This window comes from Lactuca sativa, chromosome 9 (genome assembly GCF_002870075.4).
Source record: "Lactuca sativa cultivar Salinas chromosome 9, Lsat_Salinas_v11, whole genome shotgun sequence".
NCBI lineage: Eukaryota > Viridiplantae > Streptophyta > Magnoliopsida > Asterales > Asteraceae > Lactuca > Lactuca sativa.
This window is the reverse complement of record NC_056631.2, coordinates 25068141-25085374: the sequence shown is the minus strand read 5'-3', so window position 1 is coordinate 25085374 and position 17234 is coordinate 25068141. Positions and strand designations below refer to the sequence as shown.

Here is a 17234-nt window from a genome sequence, read left to right as displayed (position 1 = left end):
TTTTTAACCTTTGCCCTTTGCGGAATATGAAACATAGTTTTTTTTTTGGCTAATTTTATACATACCTTCAATTGTTTCGTGTACTTTGTGAGTGAATGTGTATGAGCCATGATTTTATTATGTATAAGTGAGGGTGGTAGCACCTTTTTTTTTCTAAATGTTTCACGTCTACTATTTCAACTGAGTGTGTTTGGCTTAACTTTTTAAATGACTTTTGACTTTATCTTTTAGAAAAAGTCTCAAAAGATGTTTGGTAAAGGGAAAAGGACTTTTGTAAATGACTTTTCCTATAGAGTAATTTGAGTCTTTTTGAAAAATCACAATTACCTGACTTTTCCTAACTTTTCACCAGCTAAAAATATTAAATTACCAATACACCCCTCATCTACCCTAAACATGTCTTTTTTTGTCATTTTACATGTAAAAGTTAAACTAAACACTTTAATTTTTGACTTTTTCCCTTCAAAAGCTAATCCAAACACATTTTTAAAAATAACTTTTGTAAAAAGTTCTTTTACAAAAAATCCTTTTACAAAAAGGACTTTAAAAATAACTTCTTAGGGATGTTTCGCCAAAATAGCTACTTATAGTTTTTATTTGTGTAGAAATTCTTAAGAAAAATAGTTGTACGCTTTTGAAATTTGTAAAATTAGATAAAACATAAAAGCTAAAAGCTTTTAGAAGCTCTCAAAAGCTACCCTAAAAATGATATTATCAGAATCAAATTTGACAAACACTGCAGCAAAAAAAAAAAATCAAACCTATATATAAAAACTCATGTACAAATGGTTATCAAAGTTGACAAGCATCATAGTTGATTCTTTCTTACATTTTAAACAATCTGAAAAATCCTATATATTGAGTTCATCTTTTCCATAAATGCGTTGAAGTTCACGAGTAGCTGCTTGAAAAGACTCTACACAAACACAATCAAATTATCAAAACCAAACATAAACACCAAATCCCAATCATCTGTTTATATCTAAATATCTATAATCAATTTTAGTAAATTATTACCTTTCCATGTGCGAAATGCTTTCTGATTAATGGGTGACCCAGTTACAGTTTGAATTGCATCAAACAATAAACTCTCAGGGGTGCTCCTCAACTCTTGAACTATTTGATATATTGTCTTCCCACTCTCAAAATATATGTGATTGTTTGGATGCTTTGTTTTGCATCCCGCATGTCTCTCAAATTCATAAGCATTCAGTGCCTAAATCGATAAAATGGTGTAAACTAAATTTTTGACAACAAAACATATAGAATTGCATAAAGATTATGAAAAGTAAGCTCTCACCTTAGAGTGATTACATGATTGACAACCACACAAGTATCCAGAACCTTTTATAATCCCACAAAGCTCCTAATTATACGGATTAAATTCATCAGGATTTGTCAGATTGTTCAAAAGTCGAGTATGATGGTTTGAAGAATGCAAAAAGATGTTTATTTACTTTACCTCCTTTGAAAGTGAAACGTATTTGACAGGGACTCCATCAAGTATACCAGTAGCCATTAAGCTTCTGACATTTGAAGGGAAACTATTAGGTGCTTCTTTTTTAGCTGGTTTTGTTTCTAATTTGCTCTTTGATTTAATAACACTCTGAGGTGTATTTGCAACAACACCGAGCACATTGGCTACATCCAACTCTTTAATAATCTCTGGAGACTGCAATGTCTTGACTGTAGATTGATCAAATGATAACCCATAGTTGTTCATGGCTTTGATATAATACCCATTTATTGGCATCTCAGATTCATCTTGAAATCCACCAAAAGATATGGAATTCTCTTCATCTTTGCTTGTAGCAATGGCTGATCTAGGAGCAGGATCGAATCCTGTATAGGAATGTCCCATTAAAGTTACATTTCCATCTTCATTGCCATAGTTGGTGTTAGGCCCCATTGTGATGAAACTGGTGTCGTTGTTATCAGTGTCCTTAACTTGATTCACTTTAACTTTCCTAATCCCTCCATAGATCAAACTATCGGGGTCTTCAATGGTGTAGGACATAGATAAACCAACTGAGGATCCGTTTTCAAGTTGAACTTGATCATGGACGATTTTTTTATTCAGATTTCCATCAGGAGATCCCAATAAACGATCGATGAACTGATTTGGGGATGATTGGAGAGCAGAAACAGAAACATTGTCCCACGACAGATGAGAAGTTGGATATACAGAAATTGATTTGCTGTTTGGAGATTCTATGGCTTGTCTTTTGTGAGGGAATAATTCTGCTTCTGTTGCATCTGCAAACCATTGGTGCGAGCGTTTTGATTCTAGTCTGGATGAGTTACCAAATATGGCGTCTCCATCGGTCATATGATGATTATTCCCTTTCGTCATCCAAAATCCTTTCTCATGGAACGACTGGATCATGAAAATCATAAGAAAAATGCTTAAATACTAAACTAAATTTGAACACTAGGAATAAAAACGTAAACATGCATGTCAACAAAGGAATCAGAGAGTGAATTGATCATAAATGCTAAGGAAACATACCATTGTGTGATGAATATTCCTCGATAAGCCAGGAACAGGCGGAAAGTATCTATGAATAGCGGAGAAAGGAAAAGTTACGAGACGAAGAAGCTTTCGAGTTCAACTCTAGGAACCAAAAAAGATGAACTTAAAATGAAGAAGGAAACAGTCAAATTTCAAAACCCTAACGCGGAACTCAAATGCATAGAACGGAATAGAAAAAAAATTTGGTTAATTTTTACCTGCGAATGGACAGCAGTGATCTATGTGATCAACTGAAGGTCCAGACGAGATCCATTGCCGGCGGCGAACGGCCGGCGATTGCGAAGTTGGAATATTTTAGGTTACTTACGGTGGATGAGGAGCACAGGATTTTTTCTCTTGGCGAAGGAAAATTAATTTTGAGTATACGGATGGGATCGGGTGTTACCCTACTGAGAGCTCCTGTGTTATTTCCATCAATTGTGGCCGTTGGATTGGATGTCCCAATGAGTTGATGCCTACATGGAGCTATAAATAGCGTTGAAGAGTTTGAAATCAAACTCTATATGGGTGCGACCCTAATTGTCTAGTGTTCAAAGATCTACGGGTTTTAATTAGGGGCATGCAAATATTAATCAATTTAACCGATTGGATTGGATGTTGTAATTGAATTGTATCCGATATGAAATTATAATCTAGTTGAATTAGATCTAATTTATCATCATAAAAATCACATGATAACTGATTCGAACCGATTCAAATGTCTAATTTTAATCCAATAAATTTCTAATATTATCATCCACCTCCGATTATTATTAGTTATTCAATAAAATATAAATTGTTGACTTGAAGTTAAAGTTACATTGTTAGTCTTATTTAACGTAATTGTATGTGGTTTTATTTTTAGTTATGATAGTTATATTTTACATTCTATAGAAAGGAATTAAAATTGGTTGGATGATGAAAAACCAATGGATTAAATCAAAAAAAAATATCCAATTGATAAATCCGATCAAATCTAATATCTAATTTGATCGGTCCGGTTCGGTTTTTTATACTCAATAAGATTGGATCGGTTGAAAAAATTTAACATCCAATGGATGAACACCATTAGTTTTAATCAATACACGACCAAAAGAAATGTGTGCGATAAGGGTGAGTGTGGTCCATGAATCGGATAAGACTTGAGTTGGATCAAAACATAATTAACATTTCATATAAACCAAATATGTATGTATGGTTTTGGTTCGTTTTTGATCTTTTTTTTTTGGTTCAATTCTCGGGATCACGAGTAGGGTGTGGTCCAGGGAACGAACCAAGATCGAATTAACATTTTTTTACAAACCAAAGACCAAACTGAGTATATATGGTCTTGGTTTAGTTGGTTTTCAGTTTGTTTCGGTTTTTGTAACATCCCAAAAATATTGAGTAAAATTTTCATTTTTAAATAAGTCAATCCATTCATTCATTAACTAAAAGACAATCAGAATAAAAATATTTTCAAAACATCAAAGTAATTCGTAAACATTCAGTGCAGAATAAATCTCTAGAGGATGTAGTGTAATCAAGTCAGACCCTTCCTTTTGAACCCAAAAGTACCTGAAAATGTTTTAAACATAAATTGTAAGCACAAAACTTATCGAGTTCCTCAAATACCATATACCATACAAATCAGTGAGTCCAACCCTGGGGCATATTCCAACCCAACATACAATCATGGGCCCAGCCCTGGGGTATGTCACAACCCAATACATATCAATGAGCCTAGCTCTATGGTTTATCTCAACCCAAACATACAATGAAGGGCCCAACCTTGGGGTGTATTTCAACCTAATCATACATTCAAGAATCACAAAGACAAGTAACATTCCACATAACACAATCCAGTGAGCCGACATTGGTGTCTTTGACCCACAATGTAACATTCTATTTCCTGTCATTTCTGGGCCATGGACTGGAAGTCGGTTGTGTGAGGCTTTGGACCTTAAGGAGGCAAAGTTTAGTCCTTGTGGAAGGAGGTAATGTTGGTTAAAAGATTTAACCCTTGAATTGTGTTTTGGGTCGAATGGTAGAAAGGGGAAAGTCTTAGGTTGTGTTCTTGCATGAAATATGGATTTTTGTTCGAGAAGTTTTTAGTCCAAGATATTTAGATGATATTTTAGATATCTTCAATACCTTTCCGTTGATATAAAGAACGTCGAAAACGAAGTTGAAACGAAGAAAATACGACCGTTTGAAGTTAGGACGATTTTTGGGTCAGCCGTGTACGCTGGGCATAGTGAGTATGCCTGAGTACTTGGGGGTAAATTTGAGTATGCTGGGCGTACGTGATCAGTGCCCAAACCATATTTTCATGGTTTGAATCCTATTTAAGCTCTTTAACTTCCCCAAACCCACTTCATTCTCAGCCTCCACCTCTCTAACACCCTCTCTTGTAACCTTGACCCTAGATCGAGCCTTGTGAGCAAAAAGAAGATGTTTTTAAGTGATTTGGAGTGTTCTTGATGTACCTTGTGTAACGTCCCAAAAACAAGACCATAAATTTTTTCTTTTTTAGATTAATAAGACATCAAACCATATCATTACCATCAAACCTAGGTTATCAAAATGTATCGATACATCATCAATATCAGAGTAAATCATAAAATGTGGAATCGAGTGGTGTGTGCTCTGCAATCATTCCGAGCTCTTCCCTTTGAAACCAGAAGCACCTAAAACATAAACTGAAAACCGTAAGTCCAAAGCTTAGTGAGTTCCCCAAAACACCACATACCATACATACATAAATAATGTAACATTCGAAATGCATGTATCTACCCTTTTAACCCTTGGAATGAACCTTATTTGCAAGGAGGTCCCTATGTACGTTGGGCATACATATGCGTACGCTTAGCGTACTAGGGTGGTTTGGACGCGAACATGCACCACGTCCGCGGGGCGTACGTTGGGCATACATATGCGTACGCTTAGCGTACTAGGGTGGTTTGGACGCGAACATGCACCACGTACGCGGGGCGTACGTGGCCTAAGACAAAAACCCTAATTATAGGGCATGCACCCTATTTAAACACTCTTATGCCATTTGGACCTAACCCTAAACAACCTCCATTGCCTCTTATCATCCCTAAACCCTAGTTTGCAAGTAAGTGTGATTCTTGAGCTTAAAAGTGATTTTGGTGGCCATTTTAGTGTGTTTGCAAGAAGGAGAAGGTGGTAATCAAGTCTTGGACGTGGTTGAGCTTCTAGATCCAACATCTACTTCATCTTGGGGAACTTTTGGAGGTAAAAGGTCCAGACCTTGCTTATCCTTTTGCTAGTTTGAGTTAGGGTTTGGTAATAAGTCCATTTTTGGGTCTAAGGATCATCTCTTGTGAGTTTGAGCAACTCCAAAGGTTAGAAATGTTAGATATGAGTTCCTTTGGCATGATGAAAGCATAAAAATGCCAACTTGATGGTTTTTATGTCACCATGCATGAGTTTAAGATCTTAAAGGGAGTCTTAATCGATAAAATGAGGTGTTGGGTGTAACGCCCGTAGATCCGGGCTAGTCAATTTAGAGACGATAGGCGTCAAAAATGGATTTTTGATGAAAGATTATTTAGAATGAATAATCTTAACTAAGTTATAGTATATGTTACAAGGTTTACGTGCATATAAAGAACACCGAAATCCGAGTTATAACGAAGAAGTTATGACCTGTCGAAGTTTTGCGACAGAACCGGCACGACACAGCGCGACGTAAATAGTGAATTTATGTTAGAGAGATATTTAGTCTTAGCGATCTACATGAAAGTCGTAGAGTTCGTTAAACCATGAGCGTGCATAAAAAGAACGTCCGAATCTGACTTCGTATGAGGAAGTTATGATTTTTCTAAGTTTCGACTTAGCGGTATGCAGCCCGAATACTCGATTTGAGATCGAGCGGTTTTTAGCCGAAACAATCTAAACGAGAATCGAAGATCTCATCAATTGTAGTGAAACGATTAAAAGATTGGCGAAAACGGACGTCGGATGAAGAAGTTATGAATTTATAACGGAGTTTTCATGTCCCGGCCTACTAAAAATAATATAATAAAAATAAAGTCAAAATTAGCCAACGGGGTCTAAATGAAAGTTGTAGAGCATAATCTCACCTACGCGTGGATATAAAGAACGTCAAAAACGGAGCTCGTATGCGAAAGTTATGAATTTTTGAAGATCGTGGCACGCATACCAAAGCTTATCCGAAGATTACGCCCATCGTACTGTATGTACGCCCAGCGTACTCCAAAATTACGCCCAGCGTAATCCCAGACCCAGCAGCCTATAAATAGAACCTGTGATCAGCCATTTCCCTTACTAATTTTCTTCCTTTCTCTCTAAGTTTTGCATCGTTTTGCGTGCCAATTATATCCCGAAGCCCCGGTATCATTCCCGAGCCCCGAAGCAAGTTCCGAAGCCCCGAGGATCCCGATAAGTGAGATTCCCGAGCCGAAGCCCTGCCCGCGAGGAGCCCGGTTTTTGTGAAGATCCTCCAGATCTACCCAATAATACTACTTCTACAAGTCGTAGTGTTGTCCGATCAACTTCTAATCAAGTAAGTGTATAGTCACTTTCATCTTACACATAGATATGAAGTATTTGCTATGAAATACATGCTATGTGTTTATACATTGTTTGTTTACTTGAGATGGATGCTGAATGAATGTTTTATACGAGTTTTTAAATAAGTTGTATATGTAATTTATATCTACAAATATGTTGGGTAGAACATGGGTAGATGAAATAGTTGGTGTGTGATGAAAAATAAATGTGATGAGAGATAGGTGAGGATATAATGGTGATGATAATTAGGTGATGATATATAGGTGATGAATTACGAGTCCAGGCGATGTTGTGGCTACGTATTCATGCGATGATAGTCTAAACCTTATTATGAATTACAGGTCCAGGCGATGTTGTGGCTACGTATTCATGCGATGATAGTCTAACCCTTATTATGAATTACGAGTCCAGGCGATGTTGTGGCTACGTATTCATGCGATGATAGTCTAACCCTTATTATGAATTACGAGTCCAGACGATGTTGTGGCTACGTATTCATGCGATGATAGACTAACCCTTATTATGATTTACAAGTCCAGGCGATGTTGTGGCTGTGTAATCATGCGATGATACCCTAACCCTTGCTAGACACATATTGAGGGAGTAATCCCCGAATTAGTATTGTCTATGTAATGTAGGCGATGATCCTTAGGAAAAGTTCGTAGGAACAAACATATAAGGAAATACAATGTAAGGAGATGAGAAGTAAAGATGATATAGGAGATGACCCTTGAGATAATATCTTTAGGGAAGACTAAAAGAAGATAATGGGGATAGGTAATTGGGTTGATTGTTTGATGATTAAATATAATAACTATATTATTGTGGGTTGAAAACCCTATATGCTCACCAGGCTCCCAAGCCTGACCCGCTCAGTTTTCTTTGTATCACAGGTATCAATGCGGAGACATATTTCACTGAGAGATTAAAGGAGATGTAAGTCATTAGTATAAATAAATGTAAGTTCTGTTTATGCTTATGTGTCTGTATCGGAACATGACATCCCGAGATTTTGTTATATAATGAAAATACTTTTCTTTAAGAAATGCTTTGATAAATTCTTATCATATTTTGTTTTGGGGACAAATTCCGTAACAATTTTCTTTAAACGATTAGTCTGATTTTAAAAACAAAGCATAAACAAATAGGTCTTTTCTGGTCATGAAATTGGGGATGTCACAGTTGGTATCAGAGCATTAGTTTAAGCGAACTAGGAATTTGTAGGAAATTTCTTGACTTAAACTTAGAATGCTAAGTAATGATTGTGAGGAGTGTGTCTAAAATATGTTAGATAGTACACCTAAATTGACACAAGCACTAGTTTATTTTTGGAATGATGCCTAAAATACTTTTATGTGCTAAATGTTTTGTGTGATAGCTATATTGATGCTATTATTTGTTCGGATCTATGGTCTGTTGCCGACCGGATCTGGAAACCTTATGTGTTTAGGATTCTAAGCGTATGGCTACGATATTAGAACTAGCATATAAACGTTTCGAAGTGATAAGGACGATTTGATTTCTATCGTGATTGAGGATCTAAATTTACCTTATTCGGTGTATAGATCAAGAATGGCAAGAACAAGAAGCGGAGTTGGAAACGCGAATGAAAACAGGAATCGACCACCTGTAATCGAGCAAATACCTGTTGTAGCTGCTGCACCTGAGCCAGTGACGATGGTTGGTGTACAATTAATGATTCAGACGATGTTGGATCGTCAGATGGAAGAAACTAGACGTCTGCTTCAACAAAATCGTGAAGAACTTACAATCCAAGTTGAAGAGCCCGAAGTGAATGGAGGTCCATCGGAAGGTGGAAACTTCAGTGGTACCGTTGGTCAAGCCAACCCACCAATTGTTAGACAAAACAATTGTGATGGGGGAAATGATGGAAGAGGATGTAAATACAAGGATTTCATGGCATCCAAACCACCGTGTCTATCTGGGAGCCCGACGCCGATGCAAGTCATGGACTGGATCTCCGAGATGGAGACAATGTTTGAAAGTTGCGAGTGTAGAAACAGACAGAAGACCGATCTTGCAATTCCTCTATTAAAATCTAGAGTACTGAGGTGGTGGAAGTTACTGGCCGGTTCGATGCCCAAGGGGGAAGCTAGCAAGATGTCTTGGGAAGAGTTCGTGGTGCAACTAAAAATGCAATACTGCTCTGAGCAGGATCTTCTGGAAATCAACAATGAGCTCCAGAATCTGAAGAAAGGAAAATTGAGCGTCACTGAATACGCTACAAGCTTTACGGACAAGATGAATCTTATTCCATACCTAATTCCAACTGAAATTTCCAAGGTCAACAAGTTTCTCAATGGATTACCAGCAGACTATGGTCCGATAGTCAAGCAAGCAACCACTATGAAAGCCACCATCTGGGCAGCTAAAAATGTTGAGACCCAAATAAAAGAAAAGGGTCTGGAGAGAGCTGAAGTTGGAGGGAAAAGGAAACATGAGGGATCTTCAATGATCGATAAAGAAACCAAACTCTCGAAATCGGGAGGAAGAGATGAAACCGCGTACTCCGAGGCTCCAGCCTCCTATAAATAGGATGCGAGGGTTCCGGGTATTTTTGCCAATTCCCTCTCATTTTCGTGTCGAAGCTCTGCATTTTTACCCCCGAAGCTACCCCGAAGCCCCGGTATCATACTCTAGCCCCGAGGCAAGTCCCGAGATCCCGAAGATCCCGAGAAGTGTGGTTCCCGAGTCGAAGCTCTGCCCGCGAGAAGTTCGATTTTCGAGGAGATCTTCCAGATCTGCTGAGGAATACTACTTTTATAAGCCGTAGTGCTGTCCGATCATCTTCTGATCAAGTGAGTGTATACTAACTTTCATAAACACGATAATAATACAAGTTTGGTCTAAGTGTATTAAGTGTATTGTTGTTTATAAGTGTGAGTGTGTAGTTATTTCCTTCCAAATACAATAATACGAAGTATTATATATAAAATACATGCTATGTGTATATATTTGGTTGTGTTATGTGTGAATGAGTATTCACTCTCTTCTATCTTACAGATCTGCTTATTTCTTTATGAGATATGGGTTATGTGTGTTGTGCCTCATCTGTTATGTGATATATATGTTGATTAAAGCATGCTATACAGGTTTTCTTTAAACTATGTATACAAATGTATATTTTTATCTACTAATATGTTGGGTAGAACGTGGGTAGACAGTTGGTGTGTAATAAACAGATGAGAGGCCTCGTTGTTGTTTGATTGAGTCATCTAGCGGAGTTTAGATGACGACCACTGGCTATTCTAGACAGTCTTGTGGAAACATTAGCAGGTTCGCCACCTGTAGGTGTTAATGAACTTGGGTGTTCATTCGTTGTACTCCATCCCCCTCATGGTTGCCTTATTTGACTTATATTGCTGAGGTACCCCCGAAGCATGTGTTGTCGCCCCGATGAAATATTCTTAGACTAGGTCCCTTATGTTAGTTGTTTTAGGGACATTAAAGTGAGAATAACGGGAATGGGTAATTGGGTTATTGTTGGTTGGTGAAAATTAAATATGATATTTATTGTGGGTTGAAAACCCTATATGCTCACCAGGCTCCCAAGCCTGACCCACTCAGTTTTAAATTGTATTACAGGTAGTGGCGGAAGGGCATGAGATGGATGAACCATCAAGTTGTTTTGTTTACAAGTCTGCATATGTTATATTTGTTATATGACTTGTAATGTATTCGTTTATGCTTATTGGTCTGTATCGGAACATGACACCCCGAGTTTTGATTATAATGAAAATACATTTCTTTTATGAAATGCTTCGGTAAACAATGTTTTATCATGTTTTGTTTTTGGGAACAAATTCCGCAACTCTTTCAAATCAAAAGGATTTACTCTGAAAATATTTAAAAGCATAAATGAAAATCGGTCTTTTCTGGCCGAGATTTTGGGGATGTCACAGTTGGTATCAGAGCATTAGTTTAAGCGAACTAGGAATTTGTAGGATTTCTAGACTTAAACTTAGAATGCTAAGTGAAGTTTTGAGATGTGTGTCTGATGTGATTTAGACACGAGCACTAGTTTATTTTAGGAAAGTTGCCTAAAATGCTTTATGTGCTAAATGTTATATGTTGCCATATATGATATTATTTGTTCGGATTTATGGTCTGTTGCCGACCGGATCTAGAAACCTTATGTGTGTAGGATTCTAAGCGTACGTCTACGATATTAGAACTAGCATGTAAACGTTTCGGAGTGATAAGGATGATTTGAATATCTATCATGATTGAGGATCTAATTTCACCTTATTCGGTGTGTAGATCAAAATGGTGAGAACAAGAAGTGGAGTTGGAAATGCTGACGAAAACAGGAATCAACCACCAGTGATTGAGCCAATACCTGTCGTAGCAGCAGCACCTGAGCCAATAACCATGGCTGGTGTGCAATTGATGATTCAGACGATGTTGGATCGTCAGATGGATGAAACTAGACGGTTGGTTCAACAAAATCGTGAAGAACTGTCGATTCGTGTGGAAGAGCCTGAATTAAATGAAGGGCACTCGGAAGGTGGAAACTTCAGTGGGTCTGTTGGTCCAGCCAACCCACCGATAGTTAGGCAAGATAACCATGAAGGAAGGAATGATGGAATGGGATGCAAGTACAAGGACTTTTTGACTTGCAAACCATCGACCTTCAATGGAAAGGAGGATCCGATTGGGGTTATGGATTGGATCTCCGAAATGGAGTTAGCCTTTATGACATGTGGCTGTAGAGGCAAGTTGCAGACTATCTATGCTGTGCGACAATTCCGAGGTGGAGCCGTTCGTTGGTGGAACACTCTAGGGAAGACTTTGAGCCCTAACGAGCCACTGCAATTGTCATGGGCAGAGTTCTTGGTGCAGTTTAAGCGTAAGTTCTGCTCGGCTCAAAATCTGTTGGAGTTGGAGAATAAGTTTTTGACATTGACGAAGGGTAGCATGTCAGTGGATGAGTACACCAATAACTTCACCGATAAGATGGAGTTTGCCTTGCGTATCGTTCCAGACGAGCTGACAAAGGTGGATCGGTATGCAAAGGGACTTCCATGGGAGTACGAGGTGCCAGTACGTCAGGCACTTACTCTAGAGGCAGCTATCTGGGCTGCCAAGTCTGTGGAGAACATGATCAAGGGGAGAACCACCAACAAGGTTGATGTTGGTGAGAAAAGGAAGTTTGAGGGAACATCTGGTTCCGGTAAGAAAGGAAAATTTTCGAAATCTGATTCGAAAAAGTTTGGAGGAAAAGGAGGCGAGGCGAAGTGGTGTGATAAGTGTAAGAAAAAGCACTTTGGGAAATGTAGCGAGGATGTGACCTGCTACAAGTGTGGAAAGGTCGGACATTTTGCCAATGAATTTCCGAACAACAAAAGGATGTGTTTTGGGTGTAATGAAGAGGGGCATATTTTGAAAGACTGTCCAAAGAAGAAGGAGGCAGCAAAGCCCAACATTCCACCAAAGCCAAAGGCGAGAGCATTCCAGAGGACACTGGAAGCTGCGAAGGATGAAGCTAATGTCGCTTCAGGTACCTTTCTCGTAAACGAATTACCTGCTCATATATTGTTTGATTCTGGAGCCAACTACTCCTTTATTTCGCATGAGTTTGGTAGAAAGCTAGCTTTGCCTATTGACAGACTAGATAATGCTTTATTAGTCGAAGTAGCTAGTGGTAAGTTTGTACCTGTTAGCCATCGTATGAAAGACGTCTTGATCGACCTTAATGGGAATAAGTTTCACGAGGCGTTATTGCCTATCGAACTTAATGGTTTCGACATCGTGTTGGGAATGGATTGGCTTAGCGCCAATGATGCCGAAATTTTGTGCAAGAAAAAGATAGTTAAAGTAAACCCGCCTGGAAAGGATTCGTTTATGGTGTATGGGGACAAACGCAGAGTGAATTCTGGAATCATTTCTCTAATGAAAGCCAGAAAGTGTTTGACCAAGGGATGTACATCATATTTAGCATTCGTGATTGATGCTAAGAAAGAAAAAAAGGTGATGCAGAGTATTCCAGTGGTGTGTGATTATCCGGAAGTATTTCCCGAAGATCTTCCTGGATTACCACCTGATAGACAAGTGGAGTTCAGAATAGACTTGTTACCAGGGACCACGCCAATAGCAAAAGCACCTTATCGATTAGCACCAACGGAGATGAAGGAGCTAATGATGCAACTTCAGGAGTTATTGGACAAAGGTTTCATTAGACCTAGTTCATCGCCCTGGGGAGCTCCCGTGTTATTTGTGAAGAAGAAAGATGGAAGTATGAGAATGTGCATCAATTACAGAGAGCTGAACAAGGCAACAATAAAGAATAGATATCCGTTGCTGAGGATTGATGACCTGTTTGATCAATTGCAAGGTTCGAGCTATTTCTCGAAGATTGATCTTAGGTCAGGATATCATCAGCTGAAAGTAAGAGAGCAAGATATCGAGAAGACTGCATTCAGAACTAGATATGGACACTACGAGTTCTTGGTTATGTCGTTTGGACTAACCAATTCTCCAGCAGCGTTCATGGATTTGATGAATAGGGTTTGTAACCCGTTCCTTGATAAATCTGTGATAGTGTTCATAGACGACATTCTGATTTACTCGAAAAGCCAGGAGGAGCATGGCAGACACTTGCGAGAAGTGTTAGAAGTTTTGAAGAAGGAGAAGCTTTATGCGAAGTTCTCCAAATGTGATTTTTGGATTCGCGAGGTCCAATTCTTGGGTCACGTGGTCAACCAAGAAGGGATAATGGTTGATCCAGCGAAGATCGAAGCTGTGACGAAGTGGGAACAACCGAAAAGTCCCACAGAGATTCGAAGCTTTTTGGGATTAGCCGGATATTACCGCAGGTTTATCCAAGGCTTTTCTTCGATTGCTACTCCATTGACAACTTTGACCCACAAAGGAGCTACTTATGCTTGGAGTGAGAAGCATAAAGAAGCATTCGAGAAGTTAAAGAAGAAGCTATGCGAGGCACCGATACTTTCTCTACCCGATGGAGTTGAAGACTTCGCTGTTTATAGCGATGCGTCTGGTGTTGGATTGGGTTGTGTTTTGACCCAAAGAGAAAAGGTGATAGCATATGCGTCTCGACAGCTGAAAGAGCATGAAAAGAATTACCCGACTCATGATTTGGAGTTGGCAGCGGTAGTTTTCGCTCTAAAAATATGGAGGCATTACCTCTATGGCACGAAGTGCAAACTTTTCACTGATCATAAGAGTCTCCAATACCTCTTTAATCAGAAAGAATTGAACATGAGACAACGACGCTGGCTAGAATTACTTAAAGACTACGACTGTGAGATACTTTACCACCCCGGTAAAGCTAATGTTGTTGCTGATGCTCTCAGTCGGAAGGTCAATCTTGAAAGGAAGAGGCCAAGAGCGTTGAGAATTGAAGTTGTCTCGACCATTGTGGAAAGTATAAAGAAAGCTCAAGAGGAAGCTTCTGAGAAAAATGACCGAAAGGAGGAACGTTTGGGTAAAACGTTGGTGTTTGGTACTAACGGTCATGGAGTGAAGGTATTCCAAGATCGTATTTGGGTACCTAAGTCAGGAAGAATTAGGGATCTTCTGATGGAAGAAGCTCACAAAACCATGTACTCAATTCATCCGGGTAGCACTAAAATGTATAGGGACCTAAAACCCTACTACTGGTGGCCGACGATGAAGCTTGATGTTGCAAAGTATGTGGCCGAGTGTGTGACTTGTGCGAGAGTCAAGACACAACATCAGAAACCTTACGGGAGTTTAGAACCATTGCCTGTGCCTATGGGTAAGTGGGAAGACATTGCTATGGATTTTGTCACTAAACTGCCCAGAACAAAGAATGGTCACGACATGATTTGGGTGGTCGTTGATCGATTCACTAAGAGTGCGCATTTCATAGCGGCCAGGGAGAAATGGTCTATGGAGAAGCTTGCGAATTCTTACGTGAAGGAAATTGTGAGGCTTCACGGTGTTCCGTTAACGATTGTATCGGATCGTGATAGCTGTTTCACCTCAAGGTTTTGGAAAAGTCTACAAGAGGAATTGGGTACCAAGTTATGTTTAAGCACAGCTTACCATCCGCAGACTGATGGTCAGAGTGAAAGAACAATACAAACACTTGAAGATATGCTGAGAGCATGTACCTTGGAATTCCTAGGTAATTGGGATGAACATTCACCGTTGGTAGAATTTTCCTATAATAATAGTTTTCACTCGAGCATTAAGATGGCACCTTATCAAGCTTTGTATGGACAGAAGTGTCGTACGCTGTCTTGTTGGCTTGAGGCTGGGGAAAAGCAGTTTATGGGACCGGAGATGGTTCATCAAACTGCTGAAAAGTTGAAAATAATTAAGGAAAGAATGTTAGCAGCTCAAGATCGTCAAAAGAGCTATGCTGACAAGAAGCGAAGACCGATGACTTTTGAGGTTGGAGATTCGGTTTTGCTTAAAGTCTCGCCGTGGAAGGGACTTATAAGATTTGGAAAAAGGGGAAAGTTGAGTCCAAGGTTTATTGGACCGTTTAAAGTCCTTCAGAGGATTGGGAACCAAGCTTACAAGCTCGAATTACCCGAAGAACTGAATGGAATTCACAACACTTTTCATGTGTGTTATTTGAGGAAGTTCACGGGAGAAGTTCCCGATATAATTCCAATTTCTGAATTGAGAATTGATGAGAACAAAAGGTTGATTGAAGAACCAGAGGCAATTGTTGACCGAAAGACTAAGAAGTTGCGATGCAAAATGGTTGGGTTAGTGCTTGTCCGATGGAAACACACGAATGGGCCGAATCTCACCTGGGAGTCGGAGAGTGACATGTTGAGTCGCTATCCGCATTTGTTTGTTGATGTGTGATTCCGGGGACGGAATCATTCTAAGGTGGAGAGAATTGTAACGCCTGTGTTTCGGGCTTGCCATTTGTAGCAATGTAATAGTCTAGGTTGACCTCTGTAACCCGTTTTGAAATAATAAGATTGTATTATTTGAGTATTATGTGTTTTGTGCTTAATTGCTTAATTATGTGGTTTGATTAATTAAGAATAAAAATAAGCGTCAAAATTTAAGTGTAAAATAAACTTAATATCTTTGATCTATGTTGTAGTAGTTGAAACGAGGTTTCCGAATATATATAGAACGCCCAAATCTGACTTCGTATGAGGAAGTTATGATTTATTAAAGTTCCGGCTTAGCGGTGTGCAGCCCGAAATACTCGATTTGAGATCGAGCGGTTTTTAGCCGAAGCAATCTAAACGAGGATCGAAGGTCTCGTTGTTGGTATCAAAGCGATAAAAAGTTAGGCGAGAACGGACGTCAAACGAAGAAGTTATGAATTTATAACGAAGTTTTTCTGTCGCGGCCTATTAAAAATAAATAATAAAAATAAATTCGAAATTAGCCGACGGAGTCTAAACGAAAGTTGTAGAGCGTAGTCTCACCTTCGCGTGGATATAAAGAACGTCGAAAACAGAGTTCGTATGAAGAAGATATGAATTTCCGAAGTTTATTTAATATTTTGTATTTAAATTTAATTGGAAATTCGGAAGCATTATCCGAAGGAGTCACCGATCTGATCCGAGGTACGCCCCGCGTACTCGAGTACGCCCAGCGTACTCCGAGGGATGTCGACACTCGCACTCGAGCACTTCGGATACGTAAGCAATGACGTTTTGGGCAGTACGCCCCGCGTACTCCGAGGCTCCAGCCTCCTATAAATAGGATGCGAGGGTTCCGGGTATTTTTGCCAATTCCCTCTCATTTTCGTGTCGAAGCTCTGCATTTTTACCCCCGAAGCTACCCCGAAGCCCCGGTATCATACTCTAGCCCCGAGGCAAGTCCCGAGATCCCGAAGATCCCGAGAAGTGTGGTTCCCGAGTCGAAGCTCTGCCCGCGAGAAGTTCGATTTTCGAGGAGATCTTCCAGATCTGCTGAGGAATACTACTTTTATAAGCCGTAGTGCTGTCCGATCATCTTCTGATCAAGTGAGTGTATACTAACTTTCATAAACACGATAATAATACAAGTTTGGTCTAAGTGTATTAAGTGTATTGTTGTTTATAAGTGTGAGTGTGTAGTTATTTCCTTCCAAATACAATAATACGAAGTATTATATATAAAATACATGCTATGTGTATATATTTGGTTGTGTTATGTGTGAATGAGTATTCACTCTCTTCTATCTTACAGATCTGCTTATTTCTTTATGAGA

General features: G+C 39.2%; 1 protein-coding gene across 3 annotated transcripts; it reads right to left on the bottom strand.

Annotated features, from left to right (window-relative positions):
- Window positions 1-737: 737 nt before the first annotated feature.
- On the bottom strand, window positions 738-2962 carry LOC111881151 (uncharacterized). Of its 3 annotated transcripts, none has more exons than XM_023877544.2 (6): window positions 2731-2962; window positions 2510-2558; window positions 1463-2377; window positions 1301-1366; window positions 1018-1216; window positions 738-916 (listed from the first exon to the last, which is right to left on the bottom strand). In XM_023877544.2, exons 2-6 carry the CDS (start codon window positions 2510-2512, stop codon window positions 852-854), a joined length of 1248 nt encoding a protein of 415 aa, XP_023733312.1. In that variant the 5' UTR covers window positions 2513-2558; window positions 2731-2962; the 3' UTR covers window positions 738-851. The 3 variants fall into 3 exon arrangements, with proteins under 3 accessions (XP_023733312.1, XP_023733313.1, XP_023733314.1); XM_023877545.3 differs by having other exon boundaries at window positions 2510-2635; window positions 2731-2960; XM_023877546.3 differs by having other exon boundaries at window positions 2510-2614; window positions 2731-2960.
- Between the last annotated feature and the right edge of the window lie 14272 nt (window positions 2963-17234).